Source organism: Lithobates pipiens, unplaced genomic scaffold, assembly GCF_037356315.1.
Source record: "Lithobates pipiens isolate NorthernLeopardFrog02 unplaced genomic scaffold, aLitPip1_a1.2 Scaffold_28, whole genome shotgun sequence".
Lineage (NCBI taxonomy): Eukaryota > Metazoa > Chordata > Amphibia > Anura > Ranidae > Lithobates > Lithobates pipiens.
Window position 1 is genome coordinate 29,085,927 of NW_027507789.1, and position 12,089 is coordinate 29,098,015.

General features: G+C 43.8%; 1 protein-coding gene across 2 annotated transcripts in view; it reads left to right on the plus strand.

Moving 5' to 3' along the window:
- Positions 1–12,089, plus strand: part of LOC143935253 (protein MTSS 1-like) — a 185,492-nt gene that overhangs the window by 123,124 nt on the left and 50,279 nt on the right. For both annotated transcript variants that reach the window (XM_077458963.1, XM_077458964.1), the window contains exons 5-6: positions 3,242–3,333; positions 11,805–11,879. In XM_077458963.1, coding sequence (XP_077315089.1) covers positions 3,242–3,333; positions 11,805–11,879 — 167 coding nt within the window. The remainder of the gene's footprint in view (positions 1–3,241; positions 3,334–11,804; positions 11,880–12,089) is intronic.

The window sequence follows — 12,089 nt, forward strand, 5'->3', positions numbered from 1 at the left end:
CTTGCCATGTCACTTGCCACGTCACCTGCCACAAGTTATGGATGGTCCACTTGCCGCGTCACCTGCCAGGTCACTTGCTGCGTCACCTGCCAGGTCACTTGCCACGTCACCTGCCACAAGTTGTGGATTGTCCACTTTCCACGTCACTTGCCACTTCACCTGCCACGTCACTTGCCACAAGTTGTGGATTGTCCACTTGCCACCTGCCATGTCACTTGCCACAAGTTGTGGATTGTCCACTTGCAATTGCAATTGTTTAAAATATTTTTCTAATGGATTTTCATCATTTTGCACTAATTTTTGAGATTTTTAATGTAAAAAAAGGTCACCTTTAAAAACGCATATAAACGCAGCTAAACGCGGTAGCCGCGTTTTATCGCGTTTTGCGTCTGAAACGTGGAAATTTTTGCTTCTGAACGCATTTTTTTGCTTCTGGAAAAACGAGATTAAACGCAACTGCATAAAAACGGAAAAAAACAAGACTGTGTGCATGGACACATAGGATAACATTGAATGAGTTCAGGGGCAGTTGAAAAAACTGTCCAACTGCATCTGAACGCGCGTTTAACTGCGTCTCGTGTGCATGAGGCCTTATTCAGAGTCTGTTTGTACTTTTTTTTTAATAAGAAAAAAAATAGAAAAAGGATCTGATTCAAAAAAAAAAAAAAAAGTGTACCTAGACGAATTGATGCTCTTCTCAAGGCATAAAGTGGTCACATCTAATATTGATTTTTGGTTTGATTTCTCTTCTGATCATTTACTTTTCATTGTGTTAATTGATAAAAAAAATAAACGTTTAACACTTCTATTTCTAAAAAGATTCCTTATTTGCAGCATTTTCTTTTTTTTTTTTTTTTTTACACCCGCCTAAAACTTTTGCACAGTACTGTATATATTTTATTCTGGTCGATCTGGTTTTGGTAACAATTGGCTTTTAAGGCCAGTACTGTTGGGGGAGGATTTGTAGAAAATTAAATAAAATAAAAGCATGGCCACGTTAGCGAACACGAGCCTTTAAAATCAGTTAAGATAATTCTGAGATTAGTCTGTTTCCAATGTGTAAATAAAATAGATAAGATCTCTTCCAGATGTACAGCTTGGTGTTCCTCTTTAACCATTTTCCATACAGTTGGGTCTGTTATATTTATAACCCGGCAGTAAAGATTGTCTCTCTGAGCCAACAACGGATCTTTGGTGTGTCTTACCACTTGAAAGGCTCGGGCTCCGCACAATATGACTCCCAGTAATTGTTTGGAGTCTGCGTCTGATATTAACCATTTCCATGCTGATAGAACTTCCACTGATGTCCTTTATTATGGCACAGCGGAAATCGCACTCGTATCGTTTGCATAGGCAAATTATTCAAGCTTTGGAAAAAGGGAAAAAAAAGTTGGCTTGCCTGTCAGAACAGGGTTAGATTACAGAACATTTCGTTTCCAGATCCTTTAAATAGAAAATTGTTGTTTTTGGACTTTTGATGACATGGCAAGTTTTTCTGGGGGCTGTTGCAGCACGTCTAAGAACCAAACAGCTGCTGCGAAGTGCAAGGGAGAAAAAAAAAAAACATTATGTTTTAAATATGCAGGGGAGGCAGAATGTGAATGAATCTGACCCAGCCTAAAAGCAAGTAAAAAGAGTGCTAAAGTACCTGTGTTGGAGCCCATTCACACACCACCGTGCACATTATGCTTTGTTAATCAGGGTTTACTTCCTCTTTTGCTCCCCAAAAGGCCTGAAAATTTCAAAGCATAATGGGCTAGTATGCATCGCATACTAGCCCATTATATGGCACTTACCTGCAATCGAAGCCTTCACTGTCCCCTGTGCAGGCCGCGTCCATCTTCGCCCCTCTTCCTTCTGGGGCCACGGACTCTGGCTCTGTGACTGGCCGGAGTGGTGTGATGTCACTCCCGCGCATGAGCCATCAGTCAAGGCACACAGTGGGGGAAGAAATGGCATGGTGGTCCCTTTCTTCACAGCGCATGCGCCGATGACGACATTGGAGCACTGCAAGTGAAATGTCTCCTAAACGGCGCATGTTTAGGACATATTTCCACTATTAATAGGTAAGCCTTATTCTAGGCTTACCTATAGATAAGACAAACAAACAGGTTTACAGCCACTTTAAAGCGGGGTTCCACCCTAAAGTGGAACTTCCGCTGATCGGAACCCTCCCCCCCTCCGGTGTCGCAATTGGCACCTTTCGGGGGGGGGGGGGTGCAGATACCTGTCAAAGTATTTACACCCACTTCCGGGCATAGACTCCCACGGGAGTCTATGCCTCTTCCTGTCCCTGCCGTGCTGTCTGCTGGGACACACACGGGTCCCAGAGACAGCTCGGACAATTCCTATTGCGCTGCACGACTCACGCAGTAGGGAACCGGGAAGTGAAGCCGCTTCGCTTCACTTCCTGATTCCCTCACCTAGAATGGTGGCGGCAGCAGCCGAGAGCCGAGCGATCGATCGGCCTCGGCTGCCGGCATCGCTGGACCCCGGGACAGGTGAGTGTCCATTTATTAAAAGTCAGCAGCTGCAGTATTTGTAGCTGCTGGCTTTTAATATTTTTTCCCACAGTGCAGTCCCACTTTAAAGGGCAGTGCAATGTGTTTAAATTTTTTTTATTTTTTTTTTACTTTATTGGAATACCATATAACATGATGTTTCATTCAACTTTGTGTAGTGCATAAAAATGCATCCTCTGTTTCATTCAACGCATGGAACTGCAAATTGCATTGTTTTTTTTGCATTTATCTATCCTAATCTATCCTATCCTATCCTATCTATTCTATCTTATTGTCAACCAGGGTTCCAGACATTGCTAGGGGTTCCTTGAGCTTGTGGCTGATTGACCTGCCATCTGATGCTACCAACACATGGCACCAATAGTATTTTTAGTCGGTAAGGGTGGCATTTCCACCACAACTGGCAAAATATTGAAAGGGGCCATTTTTAATTTTTTTGGTTTTATAAGGAGTTCCCTGAGACCTGACAATTATTTTAAGGGTTCTTTTGGGGTAAAAAGGTTGAGAGAGGCTGATGTGCCTGATCGTATCTATCTCTAATCTCTCATCTAGCTAGCTATCCACAGTATCTATCTATACATCTACCTATCCTTTATAAAGCAATCCTTCCCCTTTCCCAGTTTTCTAGGTGATCTACCCTGAGCAGGATTGTGTGATCAGACAATGATTGTGTATGGTCTCATGTCCTCTCCTAAAGCCGACCCTTGTTTTCTTTGCAGGGCCCTGAGTGACAGTCTAATCAACCCTTTAGAGGGAAAAATTGAAGAGTGGAAGAAGATAGCTAGCCAGCTTGACAAGGACCATGCTAAAGGTAAGACATTATAGTTCCTGTACCAATTAGGCTTGGTTCACACTGCCACGGCCTGAAAAGTCACACGACTTACAGTGCAACTTTCAAGCAACTTCAGAGAGTGTCTGGGTAATCTTCCTGTAATGTCGGATCCAAATCGCATCAATATAGATGAGGATCTGACTTGGAGGCAACTTCCATTAAAGTCTATGGGCACAAGTTGGATAGAAGTCGCCTTGAAGTAGTAACGAAACCTTTTCTAAAGTTGGAGTGACTAGTTAGTGCTATTTAAGACTGCTCTCATTGACTAAAATGGGATTTCACATGTCATACAAATTGGGGTATCACAAGCAGCATGAACCGAGCCTTACAGAGAGTGCAATCACAGAGATTAAAGCTAAATTTTGGGTATGTATTTTTTATTTTTTTTGCATATAGTTATTATTATTATACACAATTTATATAGCGCCAACAGTTTACGCAGCGCTTTACAATGTATTGGGGGGGGGGTTCAACACAATTACAGTGCAGTTCAATACAAAAGGTACAGGAGGGCCTGGCTCGTAGAGCTTACATTCTAAAGGGAGTGGGGTGGTGGTACAAAAGGTAATAGCTGCAGAGAATCATTTGATTGGGGTGGTCCAGCTTGCACAATGTTTGTCTACATATTCGATACCAGGCCAATTCCTGTGGATGTGGAGAATCATTGTGGAAGGTGCTGCTTTGACTGTGGCCATTAGCACTTTACAGAGTATGTAATCATTCCCCCACCCAAAGGAGCATACAGAGCAATATCCCCCCCCCCACATACTGTATACACACTCCAGGGTCAGTTTGCTGACTGATGACCTATTAGCACGTGTTTTTGGAATCGTAGGAAAAGCACACATTCCAGATGTGGAAAGACTATACTGTATCAGTGCAGATAGCATTCCTGGTGGAATTTGATCCCAGGTAACAGCACTGCAAAACAGAAAAGATAATCACTAAGGCTGGCCATATATGGATTTTTTTTTTCAAACAGCCATAGGGCTGATTAAAAAAAAAATGGATTTCCCCAACTATGCAAACCGACATGGATGGAGGAATCTCCCTGCAGTGCTATTGTATTCTGACAGTGGGGACTCCTCTGCTGTCAAAATACACTGATCGGTGCTGCAGGTGCTGATCGAATTAATGTTTTCCAGCAGTGCCATTCAAAAGAGTTCAGTCATTAGATTGACTTTTTTCAGTTTGGAAAAGCCATAGATTGAAACTTGGCCAATCCCTGCTGAACTGAACAAATTCCGATCCATTTGTGACCAGCTTAAGCCACCATAATGCCGGTTATGTTTATGGCTAGAATTCTGTCTCTGCTGTTTCTGCTTCAGCTCTTAAAGAATTATACTCAAAATTTTAAAAAGATAAACAAAAAAAAAAAAAGTATACTGGACTAAAAAATATCATATTTTTATACCAGTCATTCCCCTTCTTCCAGCAACGTGACAACACCTGGTGTGAATTGGCTACAGCGTCACCCTGCTTAGCCCTTGCCTGTGCTTAGGAGGAGTTATCAACGTGTCACCGCTGATAACCCTCTTCCTTCCCTGGCAGTTACTGTAGTGCTGTTCTCCAATAGGGGCACACTACAGCTACCGCAGGATCCCACCTCCTGGCTCCAAGGAGCATAAACCTCTGTGGCTTCTGTGATGTCAGAGGAGGAAAGAGGAGGATTTCCTCACCTGTAGAGAAGGTAAGTGGGGGGGGGGGGTTAGGGAAGTAGATCGGTCTTCCTGGGGAAGCTGGCAGAGAAGGAGAAACCTGAATGGGCACTGCAGTGGCTCAGTCGTTAATAGCGCTGATGTTCCTCCTGGATCCAAGTATACAATCTGAGTTTGTATTATCTTCATGTGTTTTGTGTGGGCTTCCAGTGGGTGCTCTATTTTCCCGCCAAAAACATTCACATAAGTTAACTGGTTTTGAATGAAATTAGTTCAGTGGGGCTTGTAATGGGAGTTTTAGATTGTATGCCCTGTTGAAGAACGTGATTAGTGCAGTGCTGTCTGTACAGTGCTGAGTATTCTGTAGGTGGTATAAGAAGTCAAACAATTGAATAACAGGGATGGTGTTAAGAGTGCTCCACCTACATATTTTGGGTGGCGGGAGGGGAGTCGCATGCATAAATAGATCTCACCAACGTGTTTATGCGACTGCGATCCGCTTTTGTAAAAGCTTTGCCAAACACTTATTCCTTCACCCCACTCCTGCCTTGTCTCCCTTTTTTTTTTTTTTCTGTAGACATTAAAGCAGAGTTCCACCCTAAAGTGGAACTTCCGCTCATAGGAGTCCTCCACCCCTCCGGTGCCACAATTGGCACCTTTCAGGGGGGTGCTGATACCTGTATAATCCAGCACCCACTTCCAGGAATAGCTAGCCGCAGATGACCCCCCCCCCCCCCCCCCCCCGTTGTGTTCTGGGAAACACACAGTTCCCAGAACACAACGGGGACCAGTGAAGACGCGCAGCGAGCTCGCGCATGCGCATTAGGGAACTGGGCAGTGAAGCCGCAATGCTTCACTTCCTGATTCCCCGACAGAGGATGGTGGCGGGGACAGCCAAGAGACGAGCGATTGCTCGTCATCTGCTGCCCACATCGCAGGCACCCTGGAAAGGTAAGTGTCCATTTATTAAAAGTCAGCAGCTGCAGTATTTGTAGCTTCTGACTTTTAATCATTGTTTTTAAGGTGGTCCTCCTCTTTAAACGAGAAAAACACTTTTAAAACATCCGCTCCTTTAATGTTTGCAAGCAATTCAAACATTTTTGAAGAAATAACCTTTTAAAGTAAAAACGATCACCTTGTAAAACAACCCATTTAGTTTAACCCCTTCCTACTTGCGCTTTAGCCAAAAGATGGCTACAACGCAGGCTTAGTTTGCCGGGGGGGGGGGGTGGTTACATGGACATCCCCCCGTGATCTTTTGGACTCAGCTGGTCACAGATCAGGGTAGATGGCCAATCACAGCGGCCCTGTGTCGAATGACAGCTGAGCATGGAAGTAAACACAAGCCGGTTATCGGCTTTCCTTTCCTCAAGCTGACAGCACGAGAGAAAGAGAGCCGATAACCTGCTGATTTTCAGTGCAGTCCCAACAGTGCCCATGGGTGCTTCCTCATCGGTGTCGCCTATCAGTGCCCTATTAGTGCAGCCTCATTGGCGCACATCAGTGAAGGAAAAAAATTATCAGTTTGGAAATTTTTATAACAGACTATGAAAAAAAACAATACCCAATATTTTCGGTCTTGTTTAGCAAAAAAGAAAAAGCCCAGTGGTGATTAAATGTCACCAAAAGAAAGCTTTAATTGTGTGAAAAAGATTATACAAATTTCATATGGGTACAGTGTTGCATGACCGTGCAATTGTCAAAGTGCTACAGCGCTTTGGTGGGGAGAAACAGCTGCACGCTGATCTTCCCAGTGAATGGCTGTGCAGGAAGGGTGTGTCAAGAAAAGTCTGATCATTGGAGGAGAGCAGGCTGAGTTCCCAGCACATTTAGAGAACTGACCACAACGTGCTCTCCTGCTTGGTGTGGTCAGTTTTTAATTAGAAAGCAGAGGGACTGGCAGGAGCACCAGTGATTTCACACAAAGGAAGCAATACAAAGAGAACAGGATACTTTTTCATACAAGTATATGGTACAGCAGGCATATATCAGCAATACCCAAACCTAACTGTTTTAGTCTGAACATAAAAGTAAGAACGTAAGGGGTCAGCAGGTACATTTGATCATTAACCAGCAGCTGGTTAAAACATGACTTGTGTGTGGCCTTTAGCCAAACTAGCACAGAGGTCAGTTCTCCCCTACGTTCTCCATGGAAGATCGTGTTGATATAGCACAGATTACGCTAAATCATTTAATCTAATAGAAGGATTTTAACATACAAGTTTCCAAAGAATAAGCTCTTCTTGTTACCCATAGTCATGACCAATCTTAATTGATACAGTAAGTTCACCTTTGGTAACTTGTTAACAAGTTACACCTATATTTAGGGTGTAACATTGCCAAATAGCACCTGCATGCACCCCCCCAAATCCCCAATTGTGACAGTGGGCAGAGGACTCCTCTCCCCCCACCCCCTGTCGCAATTCAAAAACAGTGGAGTCATGCGGGCCACATCATTTGTTCAGTTTTCTGTCAATGAATGAACTACAATTGCCATGTACCATTGCGGCAGATGGGTGGTTGTTATCGATGAACTGCAAAGGCACTGGTGCTGGTCCTCTTAGTTCATTGATTCTTCCTGCAGTTCAGTAACTGTCTGCCCTTATATGAGGTACTGGCAGACAGCTGCCTGAGAATCTGCAGACATGCCTGGCATTTCACCTGCAATTAGCTGATCTGCACTGTTTAAAAAAAAAAAAAAATGCAAACATTTTCTACCTTCAAAAAGGTGAACTTGAGCTTTAAGTTGGCCAGAGATATATATCGTAGAAGTCAGTGGCTGTACACATGTATACACTAATACCATATGCATGTAAGCATACAACTCTGGACATGGAAATTTGCATCCAGAGATATAGGCATGCTTCCACAAGTACTTGAGTATGCACCCATATAACAGCACATGACCATTGATATCTATAGGCAGCTATACGCAGCACCTGTTGGCTTCTTTGCAGGGAAATGAGCCAAGAATTTACACTATAGAGCCAGATATGGCAATGTTCATGAGCCCTAAAGCAAATCTGAGTGTTGCCAGTCTAAGTCCACTCTGTCACTGTGGCAGAGGGGCTCCTAGATCTCAATGAGGCACAAGTGCTGTGATAAAGGTGTTGGTGCTATAAAACACCATGAAAGAATAAATACAACATATGAATTGGTATAGGTATACCATAAGCAAATTATTAAACTCCAAAGTGACAATCCATCATAAACCTATAAAATCTTCTGGTTTGATGTTCCTCCAAATACAAGCTTCATCACGAGTACTCATGAGGTAGATGGCAAGTCGCCAGAGGTGTTTGAGCACTTTTTTACAGTAGGTCAAATTGCGCTTTAATTGAATGGACCAGGTGGATCCTAAGTGGACATCTCTCCACTATGAGACCTTCTCCAGTTCCCGATGACGCCAGTACGGTGAAACGTACGTGACGCTAACAGAAATACTAAAACTCACACCCCTTGGACACCACCCACCATCCTTGGACAGACCAAAGCCCCAAGCACAAAACCAAAAGTCTGAGTCCTCTTCGACTCAGAGATGTCCATGGATACTCAAATGGGATCAGTAGTCAGTGGCTCTCACCATCTTCTCCGTCTTCTACGTAGACTCATCCCCTTCATTCCAGAAAAAGAGAAAGCAGTAGTAGTTATTATTATTATTATACAGGTTTTATATAGCGCCAACAGTTTGCTCAGCGCTTTAGAACTTGAGGGCAGACATTACATTTACATTACAATTTGGCACAAGAGGAATAAGAGGGCCCTGCTCGTTAGAGCTTACAATCTAAAAAGGAAGGGGCAATTGATACAAGAGGTAATAGCTGTGGGGGATGAGCTGATGGAGGAAGTAAAACAGTGTTAGTTATAAGCAGGATAGGCTTCTTTGAAGAGAAGGGTTTTCAGGGATCGTCTAAAGATGGATAGATTAGGGGACAGTCGGACAGATTGGGGTAGGGAGTTCCAAAGGATGGGAGAAGCTCTGGAGAAATCCTGGAGGCGAGCATGGGAGGAGGTGGCAAGGGAGCTAGAGAGCAGGAGGTCTTAGGATGACCGTAGAGAGCGGTTTGGTTGGTATTTTGGGACTAGGTCAGTGATGTAGCTGGGGGCAGAGTTATGGATGGCTTTGTAAATTATTGTTAGTACTTTGAATTTTATTCGTTGGGTGAGTGGAAGCCAGTGCAGGGATTGGCAGAGAGGGGTGAAGGACACTGAATGGCTGGTAAGGTGGATGAGTCTGGCAGCGGCATTCATTATGGACTGGAGGGGGGATAGTCTGTGTAAAGGTAATCCAACAAGGAGGGATTTGCAGTAGTCGAGGCGAGAGATGACCAGGGAGTGAATTAGAAGCTTGGTGGTGTCATTAGTTAAAAAGGGGCGTATTCTGGAAATGTTGCGGAGGCTAAGGCGGCCTGATTTGGACAGGGCTTGTATGTGGGCCTGAAAGGACAGTTCGGAGTCTAATGTTACCCCTAGCACCCTGGCATGTGGGGATGGACTGATAGATGTGCCATTGATCTTGACAGAGAAGTCAGGTAAAGGAGTACGTGGGGAGGAAATATTAAGAGCTTGGTTTTAGATGGATTAAGTTTGAGAAAGTGGTGTGACATCCAGGCTGATATGTCTGTTAGTAGATCAGCGATGCGTGAGGAGATTGATGGGGTGAGCTGAGGGGTAGAGAGATAGATTTGGGTGTCATCAGCATATAAATGGTAGTGAAAGCCATGGGAGGTTATCAGCTGACCCAAGGAGGACGTGTAGATCGAGAATAGTAGAGGTCCAAGGACAGAACCTTGGGGGACCCCAACGGTAAGAGGAGTTGGAGAAGAGGAAGTGGAGTTGTAAGTGACACTGAAGGTGTGATGAGATAGGTAAGATTCAAACCAACGGAAAGTGCAGTCATGGAGACCAAATAGTAGTTGGAACAATCCTCAATTCCCGACTCAACTCCCTCTACATAGGACCAACCAAATACCAGATTGCACACCTACAACTACGCAAACTCCCTCTACATAGGACTACCCAAATACCAGATTGCACACCTACAAGTCGTCCAAAACACGGCAGCTAGACTACTCACTGGAGAAAAAAACCTGGGAATCCATCTCCCAAGCCCTAAGGATACTTCATTGGCTAACCGTTCAGGATCGGATCACTTTCAAGACCCTCTGCCTCACCCACAAATGCACACAAGGAAACTTTTCTGAATACTTATGTGAGAAAATAAAACACTACACACCCAAATCGCGGCCTCCGATCAACTAGCCAAAACCTCCTTCTCATCCCTAAATCCCACTACAAATCCAAAGGAGAACGAAGATTTGCAGTCCTAGGACCTCGGCTATGGAACGCTCTACCCACTGACATCCGTATGGAAGAAAACCATCGGGCCTTCAGGAAAAAACTCAAGACCCACCTCTTCTAACAAGCAGGAAGCACAGGATGGATCAAGCACCTTGAGGCGATTCAGTTTGCAGTTGCAGCGCTATACAAGTCTTTCATTCATTCAAAAGCGCAGACTCGTCACTTCCATGTCCTGTATGTAACCTCCATCTTTCCAGTATATCCAGAACGAGGCGTGGATCGCACGCCACCGCACATGTTGTAGACACCTTAGTGCTGGGAATAGCACAATCACATGTGAGTGCAACCTTTGATCATTTTTAAACCATTTTTAACAAAACTTACTACACTATAAGATCTCCTCTTTGTGTCCTTGGTGGAGTCTTTTCCCTTATCTTTAGCCTTTCTTGGAGGGGGTCTCATGGCGCAGAGATGTCTACTTAGGATCCACCTGGTCCAGTCAATCAAAGAGTAATTTGACCTACTGTAAAAAGTGGTCAAACACCTCTGATGGGTTGCCGTCTACGTCATGAGCACTAACGGTGAAGCTTGTATTTATTTGAAGAAGCAATAAACCAGAAGACTTTATGTTTATGGTGTTGGGATTGTCACTTTGGACTTTAATAGTTTGCTTTTTTTGCACATGGTATACCAATTCATATGTTGTATGTATTCATTCATGATGTTTTATAGCGCCAACACCTTTTACCTTTGCTTATTCACTTACCAAGTTGACACTTTCTTAAAGGGGCAGCTGTCATATATTTTATAAAATATCACTTCAGGCGCCATATTCAACCCACATTTTTTTTTTCACAAGTGCTGTGATAGCACTGAACTCGTAGTCCTTTGTTTACTTCCTCCATAATAGAAGATCCGTACCTCCGTACGAACCTGGGGCTGGAGGAAGCGTGCAGAAGACCATGCACTGTGCTCGAGGTGCACTGACCATGGTTGCAGTGCTCTGCAGGTATCAATCCAGAAATGTAATTTAGGCACAGTTTTTATAATATCAGTGTGGGTACATTTTTGCAAAAGGTAGACTTTGCCTTTTTAAAGGGCTATTTAAGACCACGCTGCTTTGACTAGTGTGTTTTAGAAGAGAGGTTCTTTTTTTCTACTTTGTATAGAGAGAATAATGCAAACAATAGTGGGAGGTCAGGGAGGAATTCTTTTCACAAGGCCACTTTTCTCAACGCAAGCTTTATTGGCAGTGGTGGAAAATGAGCTGAATTTGCTGCACCGAATCGCATGAGATCAGCTCTGTTTAGAGCAGCCCATTGTAGCGTCTTTCCAATGTAAAACGAAAAATTGGTTGCCATGGGCAGAGAGAACGGCTACTTCTTCTCACATGAGTCCCCATGGTTGGAAAAACTATTTTTAAATTGTGTATCCAATTCTCAATTGCTTTCCAGTATGTCTTACTTCCCTCTGTTCTGTGTCTGCTTCCAGAGTACAAAAAGGCCCGGGCTGAGATTAAGAAGAAATCTTCCGACACAATAAAGTTACAGAAGAAAGTAAAGAAAGGTAATAGTCCATTTAATTTCTGTTGGATAATGATACTAGCTGTTGTGTGTTCTGCTTCCTTCCACGTGTCGTGTTCTCTGTCTTGCCAGTTTTGCGGTCCGGGAACTTTAAAGTGATTTTAAAAAATAACAAATAAGTTCTAATTACCTGCTCATTTGCACAGAGCAGCCTGGATCCTCCTCTTCTCTGGTCCCACGTTGGCATCCCTGG